At 41.1% G+C, this 13185-nt stretch overlaps 3 protein-coding genes across 4 annotated transcripts in view; 1 reads left to right on the forward strand and 2 right to left on the reverse strand.

Moving 5' to 3' along the window:
• lrp2a (low density lipoprotein receptor-related protein 2a) overlaps positions 1–3576 on the reverse strand; it is a 54520-nt gene extending 50944 nt beyond the window's left edge. The window contains exon 1 of the mRNA XM_030757657.1: positions 3463–3576. Within this exon, the coding sequence (XP_030613517.1) occupies positions 3463–3532 (70 nt within the window). The 5' untranslated portion in view covers positions 3533–3576. The remainder of the gene's footprint in view (positions 1–3462) is intronic.
• A 736-nt stretch (positions 3577–4312) lies between these two features.
• LOC115800429 (coiled-coil domain-containing protein 89) lies at positions 4313–8730 on the forward strand. 2 transcript variants are annotated; one of them, XM_030757784.1, is made up of 8 exons: positions 4313–4448; positions 6262–6734; positions 6921–7051; positions 7135–7271; positions 7367–7443; positions 7776–7875; positions 7961–8054; positions 8578–8730. In XM_030757784.1, exons 2-7 carry the CDS (start codon positions 6265–6267, stop codon positions 8045–8047), a joined length of 1002 nt encoding a protein of 333 aa, XP_030613644.1. In that variant the 5' UTR covers positions 4313–4448; positions 6262–6264; the 3' UTR covers positions 8048–8054; positions 8578–8730. The 2 variants fall into 2 exon arrangements, with proteins under 2 accessions (XP_030613644.1, XP_030613643.1); XM_030757783.1 differs by having other exon boundaries at positions 4330–4521; positions 8578–8728.
• On the reverse strand, positions 8184–11351 carry LOC115800428 (ATP synthase subunit beta, mitochondrial-like). The gene is made up of 10 exons (XM_030757782.1): positions 11194–11351; positions 10507–10680; positions 10248–10422; positions 9933–10054; positions 9637–9821; positions 9338–9496; positions 9129–9251; positions 8836–9048; positions 8538–8739; positions 8184–8437 (listed from the first exon to the last, which is right to left on the reverse strand). Exons 1-10 carry the CDS (start codon positions 11297–11299, stop codon positions 8340–8342), a joined length of 1557 nt encoding a protein of 518 aa, XP_030613642.1. The 5' UTR covers positions 11300–11351; the 3' UTR covers positions 8184–8339.
• Between the last annotated feature and the right edge of the window lie 1834 nt (positions 11352–13185).

Below are 13185 nucleotides of genomic sequence, written 5' to 3' on the forward strand. Positions count from 1 at the left end.
CTGAATGGTTGTCTGTGCAGAATGTGAGTTTCCCAAACAGAAAAATATAATAATAATAATATATTTATTGCCATTGCACATGTACAGCGAAATTGAATGTGATCCCATCAGTGGAAAGATCTGAAAAGAGGCTTTAAAAAAGTGACTTAATAAAGACATATAGACTGCAAATGTGGTTTGTAAAAGTTCACCTAAGTACACTTTGGAGCTACTGGCACTTGCACTTGAGTATTTCTATTTTATTTAACATTATGCTTTCAGTCAGGGATTTAAAAACTTTCCTCACTTATCTAAAGAGTTGTAATACTACTTCTACCACTGTAAAAGGTCGAGATGTGTATGGAAGCTATGCATGCAGCCCAACACTGACACCTTAAAGCCCTGTATGCCAGGAAGAAACCAATCTACTGGAAGCTTTCAAATGCAACTGGTGTTTCCTGACAGCATTATTTCTGGGAAAGGTGACAAATACCGTACACTGAAGCTGAACCTTTAACAGCGCTATCTTGTGTTAGGGTTCTTCTTACGTTCTCAAAAGAATGTCTTTGTAAATTCTCCTGTTGACCTGACAAAGTCAGTCAAAATTAAAGTAGGACAAAGCAAAGGTGCCATTAAGAACACTTTTCTTAGTGGGGATGGGGGGGGGGGGGGGGGGGGGGGGTGATGAGTGTTTTCGAATGAGAGTTTTAGCTGAGGCTTTTGTGTAATGTTGTTGTTTTCCTTTCCCCTTCCTTCTGGTTTTGTCTTTTCTAATTAGCAACTTAAACCCACAGCAGGAAAGAGCGCTGCTCTGTCTGAGGATGAAGATAAGAACGCACAACAAAGAAGCGCAGTAGTGGAATTTTCCTTAGAATGAAGCCCCCCAAATGCCTTAAATCCCACTGTGAAATTACAATGGCATAACAGAGGTGTGGGCAGTGATGCAAACTCCTCACTTGACATGTCGCCCTAAAATAAGTAGAGGACAGTAAGCTTTACTCCCTGCGCAAAGCTTGAACCAAAGAAAACACCTGTCAGTCCACTGCTGTTGAAACATCTCTTTCTTACCATGTGGGGCATTTTTTGAGATGCCCCACATGGTAAGTGTGAAGACCTCTTTTGAGGTCTTCACGCTTTCATCAGTGCCGTCTTGTTTTGGTGCAACCCTCTGCACTCAATGAATGTGTGCGGAGAAAAGTTGAGAAAACGGCCGCTGGCAGCATGAAACACTGGTCCCGTCCGTGCTGTCAGAGCGAAGTGCTGCTGCCCATTTCATATGGAAATCAATGCAGCAGAATGCAGTCAATTGCCAAACAAGTGACTTTGGCTCTTACTGCTACACTCAAAAACAGCTAAAAACTGAGGGGCTTTGGCAGTGGCATGTGAACAAAAGGAAGGCATAAATAGGGTGAGGAATAAAGCCTTCGTCTGGTTGGAATTGAGGAATTCTCAGCTTTTTGATGCATGCATTAACAAAACAGTAGTTGAAAGGAATCATAAATTAAGTTGTCACAACGCAATAACACAGCTACTGGACATCTTACTTCTCCTCTGTGCTGTGAGTCACAGCTCATGAGCAGCTGGTTGGAGGCTCAGCTCCATCCTCTGTGTCTTTAACATAGACTGGGGGAGCTACAAAAAGGATTTGCTCTCAATTTGTGTCAACTGTGTTCCAGTTTCTAATGCAATGTTACTGTTGCACTCGGATTTAGGCTCCTACACCGGAAAGACGCTTGGCCATGCGGGAGGTTTAAGGTGCACGTGTTGGCCGAGTTTGTGCGTCTTGAAAAGTTTGAACAAGAAGGAAAACATTTTTATTGACGTCATTTCAGACTGAAACTAAAAATAGGTTTCAGTCTGTAATCTAAGCCTTACAATTACATGTTGTTTGTTAGCATATTTAAATAAAACCATTAATAACATCATTAAAGGTCTCCCTGCGCACGCAATCAATTAAGATTTCCTGGGAAATGATTATTGGAGAAAACAGCTCAACTTGCTGACAAACCACATCCAGAAAAGCAGAAATGGCAGAGAATAGTTAATAAACCAGCACCATGACATCTTCTCAAACTGTCCCATTAGCTATTAATGCCAGAGTAAGCATTCAGTAATAGTATCAAACACAAGGCCTGGGTAATGTTTTCCAGAAGGTCCTGGAAGAAACAGTTATCAAACTAAAGGATTTTTGTGGAGGATCAGGAAGAGATTAGAAAGTACCCTGCCCCCCCTCATAGTAAAACAAGCTACCACCAAGCTTATATTTCAAGTGACAAGGCAGACAGCCACCAGGAAGCACTGACGAGCTCTACGGTATAACACAGAGTGGTCATCCAAAATTCAGGTTAAAAATAAATGAATGTTATTTAAGCAGTTAACTAATCCAAGCTAATGATCGACATGCACATGCTGAGTCCGCTGGATGTCTGCTGTTTTTTCTCAAGTCATCATTTTCTGCCCTTCAGCTGTCATCAGCAAAACTCATCTTCAAGTTGCCCGCAGCTGCCAAGATTCAAAGGAAATGCCAAGTGAATTGTTAAAATGCTACAGTCTCAGAGTTATACAGTACAGTTATATTGTCTTTTTGGCATGGGCAGGCCCCATTTAGCCAGTGGGGAAATAGGTCTAGGATATTTCATAAGAGTGAATAAGAAAGCTCTAGCAATGGCCTTACTTTTGGTACATATTTTTTTAAACTCGAAACTGTTCCTCTCGTGGTTAGAAATGATTCCTTTCTGCAGCAGCTGCAGTGTAATTAGTTGCTTGATTCACACTAAGGAGCTTACTTACCAAGGGTTGAGCAAAAAGAAAGCAGATTACAATTTGAGAAGTAAGATCTAACTGGGCTCCTAACACAACAGACAAGCATGAGACTGTCACGTATAAAGAGCGGTATGTGAGCTTTTTTTTTTTTTTTTCTTGTCTGTCCCTCTCCCTCTCTCTTAGAAAATAAAGCTGGAATCTGAGCCGAATCGGTGGTTTTGCAGCGTAAAATCTGCTCCACTGAATGAGATTTGTACCAGTGGCCCACAGTCCTCGCAGATTGCCTGTAAGTCACATGCTCTTTTCTGTTACCTAGCAACAGTAAAGCTCAGGCAAAAGTTCCTCAAGAGAACTTCCAATCTGTGTGAGGAAGGCTTTGTGTTCAACCTTTAATGTAATACTATGTGGCAAAACATTCAGCCCTACAGACAGAACGACTTTACCTACCTTCTAAATTAAAAAAAAAAATAGATACATATATACAATATCATCCTGAGTGCAGGCATTAAAACAAAGGCCTTTTGAATCATTAACAAGATTATTCCCACCTGTTTTTGCTCTTTAAATTCCATCAAACATAATTAAATTTCAGTTTTCTATTATTTTTTCTTATGTGCAACAAGTGCACTGCAGTTCAACAACTCTGCAGTTCCTCAATGAGTCATTCAGCTAACATCCTGTGTGGACAGAAAAAAAAAAAATATATATCACAGTACTTACCTTCAGAATGGTGCCATGTAACACAGCATATAAGGACAAGAAGGAGTTTAAGAAGCAGTGCTCTCCACATCCTGGCTGGTCCGTCCAGCTCCGCTGCGCAGATGGAGGAGCTGTAAGGACTGGGGCTGGGATGCTGTTGCTTTCCTCTGTCTTTCTTGGCCCGCTAGTTGATGAAAAGGGGCGTGCACAAAGGCCAGGACAGCCGCTCCCCCAGCCCAGCCTCGGCCCTCAGGATAAATCCCTCCGGGCCCCGGAATCTGCATAATGCCGTGTAAGGTCCGACCCGTCTCGAGTGCCAGTGATTTCTCACTCTCAGCGGGCTATCAGTGTGATTTTTTTTTTTTTTTTTTTTTTGGGGGGGGGGGGGTGGGGGGGGGGTGGGGTGAAATGGGTGCCTACTGCTTCTTGGGAGAAAAATAATGAGTGTGTAACTAAACAATTAAAATAAAACATGCAACTACAAAAAGGCTTTCTATTAGGGCGTCCAAGAAGGCCCAGGCAAACAGCGTAATCCCAATATGGTTGGGTCGAGTTCGAGCGAAGACCATTTTCTGGCATACATGACGATAAAAATGCACTTTGGTAAGAGTCTTTGGAACGGTGCTTTGCCAAAAGGGGTCAAACGCTTTCATTAAATTATTTAATGGTACGCTAAAGGAAGTATAGGATAATAATTTTCCAAAAAGTAAATAAAACTTAAACACCACAGAAAAATACTATTAGCAACATTATAAAAAAAAAAAAGTGAAAAAGAAAACAGAAAACTCTTGGGGGGGGGGGGGGGGGGGGGGGTAGCTCCTAACTAGGGTGGCGGCCGCTAAGAAGCTCAACAGCGCCCTCATGCGGCCGAGCAGTGGGACTCGCTAAGTCAGCGGAGAGGGCGGCTCAAAGATGGTTGCCATTAGCGACGGAGCAACCGAAAGTGCCGAAAGTTGAAAAATTATTTCAGCGAAAAGTGGAAGAGAAGTTACTTAAGAGTTTGTAGGGTACGTACTCCACATGGCGGCTGCACAGAGCAATGCAGAAAAATCCATGAAGGCGGAGGACAGCGCGGTGGAGGTGTGTTAAAAAAGAGAAATGTTATTCTTAAACTAATTTGCTATCTCTCGACAACGCTTAACTGAGCACGGCTTTACTGCTTATGTAATTTAAATGAGTTAAATATGCGAATAAATGAGAAACTTGCCGAAAATGATCAGATATGGGTGAAATAAAAACCAAGTTAGCAACCTTTGTACTAAAAGTGCGCGCAAAGTCTCCAAAACACGTACCAGAACAACGCTACAAAAATCTTTCTCATGTTCAGTAGTGGAAATAAATTTACTTAAAGAAGATTATGAACAATTGTTACCTTTTTATTTTTGGACCCCCTTTTGCTTTCAGAATTGCCTAAATTCTTCATGGCACAGATTCGACAAGGTGCTGGAAACATTCCTCACAGGGGTTTTGGTCCATATTCACATGACAGCATCACACAGTTGCTGCAAATTTGACGGTTTCACATCCATGGTGCAAATCTTCTGTTCCACTACATCCCAAAAGTACTCTAATGAATTGAGATCTGGTGACTGGAGGTCATTTGAGTACAACAAACTCACTGTCATCTTCAAGGAACCAGTTTGAGATGAAGTGAGCTTTCCAGGAATCAGGAGATGGGTACACTGTGGTCATGAAGATGGTAAATGGACCGGTGCTTATATATTGCATTTCTACCCAGCTGAGCACTCAAAGTGCTTTTTTACTACAAGTCTCGTTCACCTAGTCACACACACATTCATACAATCCTATCTATGCCTAAACACTTTCTAACATTCACACACACGTACACACTCACAATCCAGTGGATGGATCAGGAGCAACTTCAGTACCTTGCCCAAGGATATTTTGGCATGCAGACTGTAGGGGTCAGGCATCAATCCACTGAGCAACCCGCTCTACCACCTGAGCCACAGATGCCCCAAAGGGATGGACATGATCAGCAACAACACTAAAGATGGCTGTGGTGTTTAAACAATGCTCAACTACTACTGCAGGGCCCAAAGTGTGCCAAGAAAATATCTCCCACACAATTACACTACCACCAGCAGCCTAAACTATTCATACAAAGCAGGATGGATGCTTAGTTTGAATTTCAACAGTTCCTCTTGATCATGCCTAAATGCACTGAGTTGCTGTCATGTTATTAGTTGACTAGATATTCGTGTTAATGAACATTTGAAAGGTGATGGAGACAGTACTCTAGCCACTACCCACTTACAGTCAGTGCAGCAAAACTGGTCCAAAAACAGCTGGTTCACTGAGTTAATTTCTTGGCCCCGATTCTTGAATTATATATATATATATATATATATATATATATATATATATAAAATAGCAGTTTTTTCCAACAAAGAAAAATCACCAGGTCTGTGATAAAAATATTTTTAAGCTGTATTTTTATTAAGCAGGGTTCAGTTTACTCAAGGATAAATACACTGTTCTTTGTCAAATTGCAAAAAAATTAACAAGAATATGCAAGAACTTATTTTAATAAAGGTAACAGAGACTCTTTCCCTTTACTGTATGATGACTAGTCATGCTGACGTACGTAGTCACCCCCCAAAGACCCAATTTTGATCCAGGAAAAACCCAGATAATTCTCAAATATCAGTCTCAAAAAATGAAACATTTGGAAAGTGTTGCTCAATTCAAGTGTATTTACACACCTATGAGCACTTTGCAACAAAAGGGAGGAAAACCTCATGTTTACCAGGAGTCATTTTTGTGTTTTAACCCAGGATTTCTTGCCTTTGTTCCCAGCATATGAACTGTATTCAGAAGTCACCTGAGAAATTTCAAAGCCTTCCCCCAGAGGGTCTACCAGAGGGAAAGATGCTGAGGTCCAGGATAGATGAGCAGTCAAGTTTAATCTGCATACTGAAAAAAAGAGCCGATGAGATGCTTCTCCGATATCAAGGCCTGCAGAAAATCAATATCGAGCTGGAGGACCAAGTAACACACTGTCGGAAAGAACTGGAAGGCGAACGAGAGAAATCAGAGATACTGGAAAAAAGATTTATGGATTTAGCTGCCAACAATCAAGCAATTATTGCTTTCATGGAGGAGTATAAAAATGATAACAGCCAGTTAAAGCTGGAAAACAAAAAGCTGCAGTCAGAGAACGAATCACTTTTCTCCCAGAATTTACATGACAAAGAAGTGTTAGTTCAAAAACTGAAGGAAGAAGTCAAACAGCTGACAGAGAAATATGCAAAGAAAGAAAGTGAATATCGGTAATTAACTCCCAGTCATAATGCTGATCATCCAATGTTTATATGCTTCAACCTATACTACCAATCATTTACTCTAATTTGTTCAAAATATAGCTTCAGTTTTTATTATCATCTGAGGCTCTGAGAAGTTGTAATTGGGATGCACTGATCATTTTAATGCCATTTCTTTTTACATTAACACTTAAGAGAGAAACTAGCTGGATGCCAAGCAAAACTCCTGGAACAGGCAAATCAGCATAAAGCCAGTGAAGCATCACTACTCAGTGAGCTGCATGATGCACAGCAGCAGCATAAAGATGCCGTGGACAAATGCAAAGGTGTGTAGAAAATGAGTAAGTCTCTGCTCTACGATGCCAAAATAAGAGTTTGTAAAGCTAATGTTTTTCCTTTACGCAACCAGAACTGAAACTGCAGCTACAAGAGGTGAAAGAAGAGCACGCTGTGAATGAAATCAACACGAGAGAAGCCATAACAGGTGTCACCAAGGAGAAGGACAAGTTTTTGTGTCTTTCTATGGAAAGGGGCAAAGTAATACAGGTCAATATAAAGAGCATTGTTCTCACTAATAATCACACATTTGTCCCTGAATGAAAGAATCACGTCATTAACATACAAACGGGTCTTAAATGCAGGAGAAACAGGAGGAAATCCAGCACATGAAGGCGAAATGGAAAGAAGAGAAGAAAGCGCGACTCGAGGCACAGGATAGGTACCAGCAATGTTTGTTACAGTGAAATACAGAGGTTTAGTTTGAAGTCCTCTTTCCTACAGAATTTGTATATTACTGTATATTCCAGCTGTGTGCCACACCTTTTTTATACATTGAAAGTAAAAACACTTCTGCAAAGCATACACCTGCACATCCTCAGTTTTAAACTTCTGTGGCAAGCTCCTCTCTCCTCCGATGCATTTTAGGAATTGAGATGTTCTTCGACGTTGTGTATTGGGATTTATTTCCAGGATCACATTCAGGAAGACAGAGGACGGCAGAGGAGACACAAATTAGATGAGAAAAGTCTTACATTTGTTCTTGACTTTCAGGTTTGAACGAGAAGTGGAAGCAGTTAACAAAGAGGCGAGAGTGAAGTCTCTCCAGTCTGCTCTTGATCAATCTGTGAGAAAATTCGAGAAGCTTAAAGAGGTGTGTCGGAATCTGCGGTCTGCAAAATTTCAATGTCACCCAAACTGAGGCCGAGAACATGCTCAACATGTTTTTATCTTCACAGGATTTCGACGCCTTCAAGGAGCACAGCGCCAGCCTCCTTACACAGGAAAGGGAGCTAAATAGGAAGCTTCGTCACATGATTGGCTAAACCTGTGGTACGTTTTCTTTTTTAACCAATATGATGGTTTTTATTTAAAGCAAACACTTTTCACCAACTGAGCGTACTAATGGACAGTGTAAGGGTGACAAAAAAAAAATTTTTAAAAAGGCAAACAAGCCATGAATACAACACAATGAATTGACTTTATTTCATCTTCACCTTTCCAGACAAATGGAACCACAACAAACATACTTAGCATGACATGTTAGAAGTTCCTCAAATGGAAATTATACTGTACAAATGTTCATCTCAAAACTTTCCAACCTCAGAGAGATATTGTTTACGAATGTTCCTCGGCCAGTTTCTCAGCCTTTTGGACTACTTCTTCAATGGGGCCCACCATGTAGAAAGCCTGCTCTGGCAAGGCATCATATTCACCTTGAAGAGGAAAATCAAGAGTAACCGTTACCATAAAAAGCCCATTATGTTAATGCCATTTTTTTTTTTTAAAAGTTCTCATTTCAGCACTGCACTTTACCTGCTAGAATGCTCTTAAAGCCTTTGATTGTTTCCTTCAGAGGGACCAGCTTGCCCAAATGACCGGTAAAGACTTCGGCTACCTGGAAGGGCTGAGACAGGAAACGCTGGATCTTGCGAGCACGAGCCACAGTCAGCTTGTCTTCCTCAGACAATTCATCCATACCAAGAATAGCAATGATGTCCTGTAATGATTTGTAGTCCTACAAAAATAAAAGAAAGAAAGAAAAAGTCATTAGATTTTGTTTTTTTTTAATTGACTGCTATTAGCAACTTTTAATGACCAACATATAACTTACCTGAAGAATCTTCTGCACACCACGGGCAACATCGTAGTGTTCAGCACCAACGATGTTGGGGTCCATGATACGGGAAGTTGAATCCAGGGGGTCCACAGCAGGATAGATGCCGAGCTCGGCGATAGCGCGGGACAGCACAGTTGTTGCATCCAAGTGAGCAAAAGTTGTAGCTGGAGCGGGGTCAGTCAGGTCGTCAGCAGGCACATAAATAGCCTGAAATACAAACAGTTTACATTTAAATAATCCACAAAACGAGACCATGCTGACGTAATTAGCATTCTGAGACTTCTTACTTGTACTGAGGTGATGGAGCCTTTCTTGGTGGTGGTGATTCTCTCCTGCATTGTACCCATATCAGTGGCCAGTGTGGGCTGGTAACCCACAGCAGAGGGTATACGACCCAACAGAGCAGACACCTGAAGGAGAATGATAAAAATATTAGTTATTATTACAAATATTTATTAGATATCTGCTAATAGCCCCCCCCCCCCCAATCACAAACCTCTGATCCAGCCTGGGTAAACCTAAAGATGTTGTCGATAAAGAGAAGCACGTCCTGTCCCTCCTGATCGCGGAAGTATTCAGCAACAGTCAGACCAGTAAGGGCAACTCTAGCACGAGCACCCGGGGGCTCGTTCATCTGACCGTACACCAGCGCCACCTGAGGAAAATTAAGTCGCAAGTCACTCAGGAAATGTAACACAAATCCAACAGTAGAGCTGGAAAAAACAGAAACAATATTACTCCCTATGCTACAGTCTCTGCATATGTTTAAACAGTGAACTTGTTAAAGGCTGTCACCTTTGAGGTTGTGTCCTTCAGGTTAATGACACCAGACTCAATCATCTCATGGTACAAGTCATTTCCTTCACGGGTTCTCTCACCCACTCCAGCAAACACGGAGTAACCACCATGAGCCTTCGCTACATTGTTGATCAGCTCCATAATCAACACGGTCTTACCGACACCAGCTCCGCCAAACAGACCTTTAAGGGATACAACATGCACAACAATAAATTAAAAAGAAATGCACATATGAAAGTATGAATGGATATGAAAAACATTTAATAAAATAAAAAATAAATAAATCAACAAACCGATCTTTCCACCCTTGGCGTAGGGTGCCAGCAGATCTACCACTTTGATACCAGTCACCAAGATCTCCTGCTCCACACTCATATCAGTGAACTCAGGAGCTTCAGCATGAATAGGAGCAGTCCTGCAAAAATAATATTTATTTTATTATGCTCATAATTGAATAAGACAGATGGTATGTGTGTCCTATCATCTATCAAACTCATTAATAGTAACACTTTTTAACTTTTCTTTGAGTAAAGCAGACACAGGCTGAGATCCACAAGGATGGGTGGGAAAGTCTGAATGTACAGGATCATGATCCTCTTAAAACTTACTGTTTTGTACTAATTGGACCCCTCTCATCAATGGGCTCTCCGATGACATTCATAATCCTGCCCAAGGTCTCAGGGCCAACGGGAATTCGAATCGGGGCTCCAGTATCGAGAACCTTCTGCCCACGGACCAGACCCTCGGTACCATCCATGGCGATCGTCCTGACTGTGTTTTCACCTGAACAAAGACATGAAGAAAGATATTAAAGACAAACATTCATTCAGGAGCGCTTTGGCTGCAGGATCATTTCATCACACTCACCCAGATGCTGTGCCACCTCCAGCACCAGCCTGCTCTCGCGGCCCGCCACCTCCAGCGCATTGAGAATGGGAGGCAGTCCCTCATCGAACTGGACATCCACCACAGCACCAATCACAGCTACTATGCGGCCATTGGCCAGTGCCGCCTGAGCAGCTGGGGCAGCATAACCCCTGCCTAAAAGCACAGCAAAATTAATGGCAGAACATGACAGGAACAAGTAAAACACCCTAGAGAGACTATGCATAAGAAATGAGCCTACGCCACTGATTTGAAGTACAGCTAGAGGACAGTCAGGTGACCAAAACTCCGATATACTGTCACTTTTTTTGGTTTCTTGATTGCACTGGCACATTTTGTTGAAACTGAAGCATACACAGAAGAACTAGTAAAGTTTTGGGCACTGAGTGAAACAGACTGCACAGAGTCACAGAACACTGACCCGCTTTAGGAAGGTCATTGATTGGAGACACCGAAGTAAGGCATATCTGGAACAATAACATCTACCTGAAGCAAAAACATGCCCAAGTAACTGGTTCTCTCATGTTTTAATAAGCTAAAATCTTTGTTGATCTCCAATGAATGAAGCATTAATGGTACAGGCCTGATCAACTGAGCATGCATCTATTTGCTTTAGCGACAAGCAGCACATAACGCTGACAGTCGGCCACAGTTTTAAACTTTACTTACTCGAACAGAGAGCCGCATTTCTCCCGGTGATTGTCTTCAGAGAACCGAAACCAGGCTTCAAAGCCTGCAGAGCCCCGCTGCAGCACCGTCCCAAGGCACCCAACATGGTTAAGATGGCTGAAGGTGACGGCGTACTCTACTATGGCAGATCTCTAACCCCTGAACCATCTGAGCATGCGCGTTATGAGTTGTTGTTATACCCTCGTGGACCGCTAGAGGACAGCGCAAATCCGACATTTTCCATTAGATCCATGATAGTTATGTTACGGTCCACGACTGATTTACACTGTAATCAAAAGTGGTAAGTAAAATAATAAATACTGTGTAGTGAGCTTAATTTATTAAGTTTATAAATAGAACGATACTATACAGTTACTACTATAGTAATCTTCAGGTCAGATTGTGCTTGTATTGGAATAGTTTATTTTGCAAGAGGTAATAATGGCAGATCATCTCTGGGTTCTTGAGAATTTCAACTTTATTTCTTAGAATATTTTGCTACAATTAAACTCAAATAAGAATGTTAGAACAACAACATCTACAGCTATAATAGTGTATATAACTCATTTTAGAGCTAATAGCATTATACTCTGATGTTTTATAAAGCAAACAGTCGAGATCAGTCCTATAAAGTGTGTAAGCTTGTTTCTGCCACTTGAATTTTTTAAATTTATTTATTTATTGCCATTTATAAGTCAAACTTGAAAAGAATTTAAAATCTTGAGTTATAAAGTCAATGTTTGTTTTTTTAGTGGCAGAAATAAGTTTCCACAGTACAGTGACAGGTCTGAAATGTTTTCAGTCTGTGATGAATGCTGTTAAAACCTCACTCTGGAATGGTGGAGCTTCTCTCCTTGAACCCCTGCTCAGGTGGGACCTTTCTGTTTGGAGTTTGCATCTTGTGCATGTTTGGAGAGTCCAGCTTCCCCCCACAGACCAAAGACATGCTTGTTAGGTTAAATGGTGATTCTAAATGGGTCGAACATGTGGATGTGAGAGTGAATGGTTGTCTGCCTCAGTTAGCCCTGTAAGAGACACAGGTGTACTCTTCTTTTTACCTGATGTCAGCTGGAATACCCAGCAGCCCAACTGGTAACATTCAGTGGATAAGCAATTATAGAGATGGACTGATATTATTAACGTATTATTTTTTAAAGGTGTCATTATCTAAACATTTCTTGAAAAACAGCACAATTTAGCCAGCATTTGAAAGAAAAGAGCAATAATCTACCAAACTTATACTTAATCTCTTTTTTTTCCCAGTGATTTGGCTGTTTTTATTTAGCCATGCATTTATCACTTTAATTCAGTTGTTCAATCTGCTAGTGTCACCTTATTTTATTGATTGTCCTTTCATCTCTTTATCGAGATACCAAAGTGTGCATTTTTTAAATAACTCTGTTGCTTTGCAGTCACTAGTAGTGAATCACAATGGGAAGCAAAGTTAAAAATATTTAGCCTGTTTTCAATGTACCTACAAGACAACTGAACTTTACAGTCATAAACACAGCTTGTATAAGAAGCACACTGATGGGTTGTCGTTTGTCATGATGCAAAGATACAGCGTTTTTTTTTTTGTTTTTTTATCAAATCATCATTCAGTGTTACATTCCTTTGTGTCAGAAAGTCTCCTCTAATTACTCCTTGCCTGCAGGTCTGTAATACAGAGTCTCTTCACTTTAAGCACAGCAGACAGGAGGCTCCATGAACCCTCATCTCTAAACCACATCAGCAGGAGAACACTGAAAGGTCATCTCTGCTAGTGCATAGGTCATATTTCAGGGTCTGGAAGGTGAAATACCACCTACAGTTTCCTCTCATTTATTTTCTGAAAATTCAACTGCATGTCACTCACTTAGAGCTTTTGAGCCTCTTTCAATAGAAGTACAATTGAAAGACACAACAGCCAACAAAGGAAAATCTAAATTTGGGGCACCAGCATCACATGTACTAACAACTTGCACTAGAAAGGTACTTCATACTTATTGCTCA

Source organism: Archocentrus centrarchus, chromosome 21, assembly GCF_007364275.1.
Source record: "Archocentrus centrarchus isolate MPI-CPG fArcCen1 chromosome 21, fArcCen1, whole genome shotgun sequence".
NCBI classification, from domain to species: domain Eukaryota; kingdom Metazoa; phylum Chordata; class Actinopteri; order Cichliformes; family Cichlidae; genus Archocentrus; species Archocentrus centrarchus.

Coding starts and splice junctions, on each gene's coding strand:
- LOC115800428 (XM_030757782.1), bottom strand. CDS start 11,299: ATGTTGGGTGCCTTGGGACGGTGCTGCAGCGGGGCTCTGCAGGCTTTG. Junction 10,055..10,247: donor GGTCCAATTAGTACAAAACA/GTAAGTTTTAAG, acceptor TTATTTTTGCAG/GACTGCTCCTATTCATGCTG. Junction 8,740..8,835: donor GTGTGCAGAAGATTCTTCAG/GTAAGTTATATG, acceptor TTATTTTTGTAG/GACTACAAATCATTACAGGA.
- LOC115800429 (XM_030757783.1), top strand. CDS start 4,462: ATGGCGGCTGCACAGAGCAATGCAGAAAAATCCATGAAGGCGGAGGAC. Junction 7,272..7,366: donor AAAGGGGCAAAGTAATACAG/GTCAATATAAAG, acceptor TCTTAAATGCAG/GAGAAACAGGAGGAAATCCA. Junction 7,876..7,960: donor AATTCGAGAAGCTTAAAGAG/GTGTGTCGGAAT, acceptor TTATCTTCACAG/GATTTCGACGCCTTCAAGGA.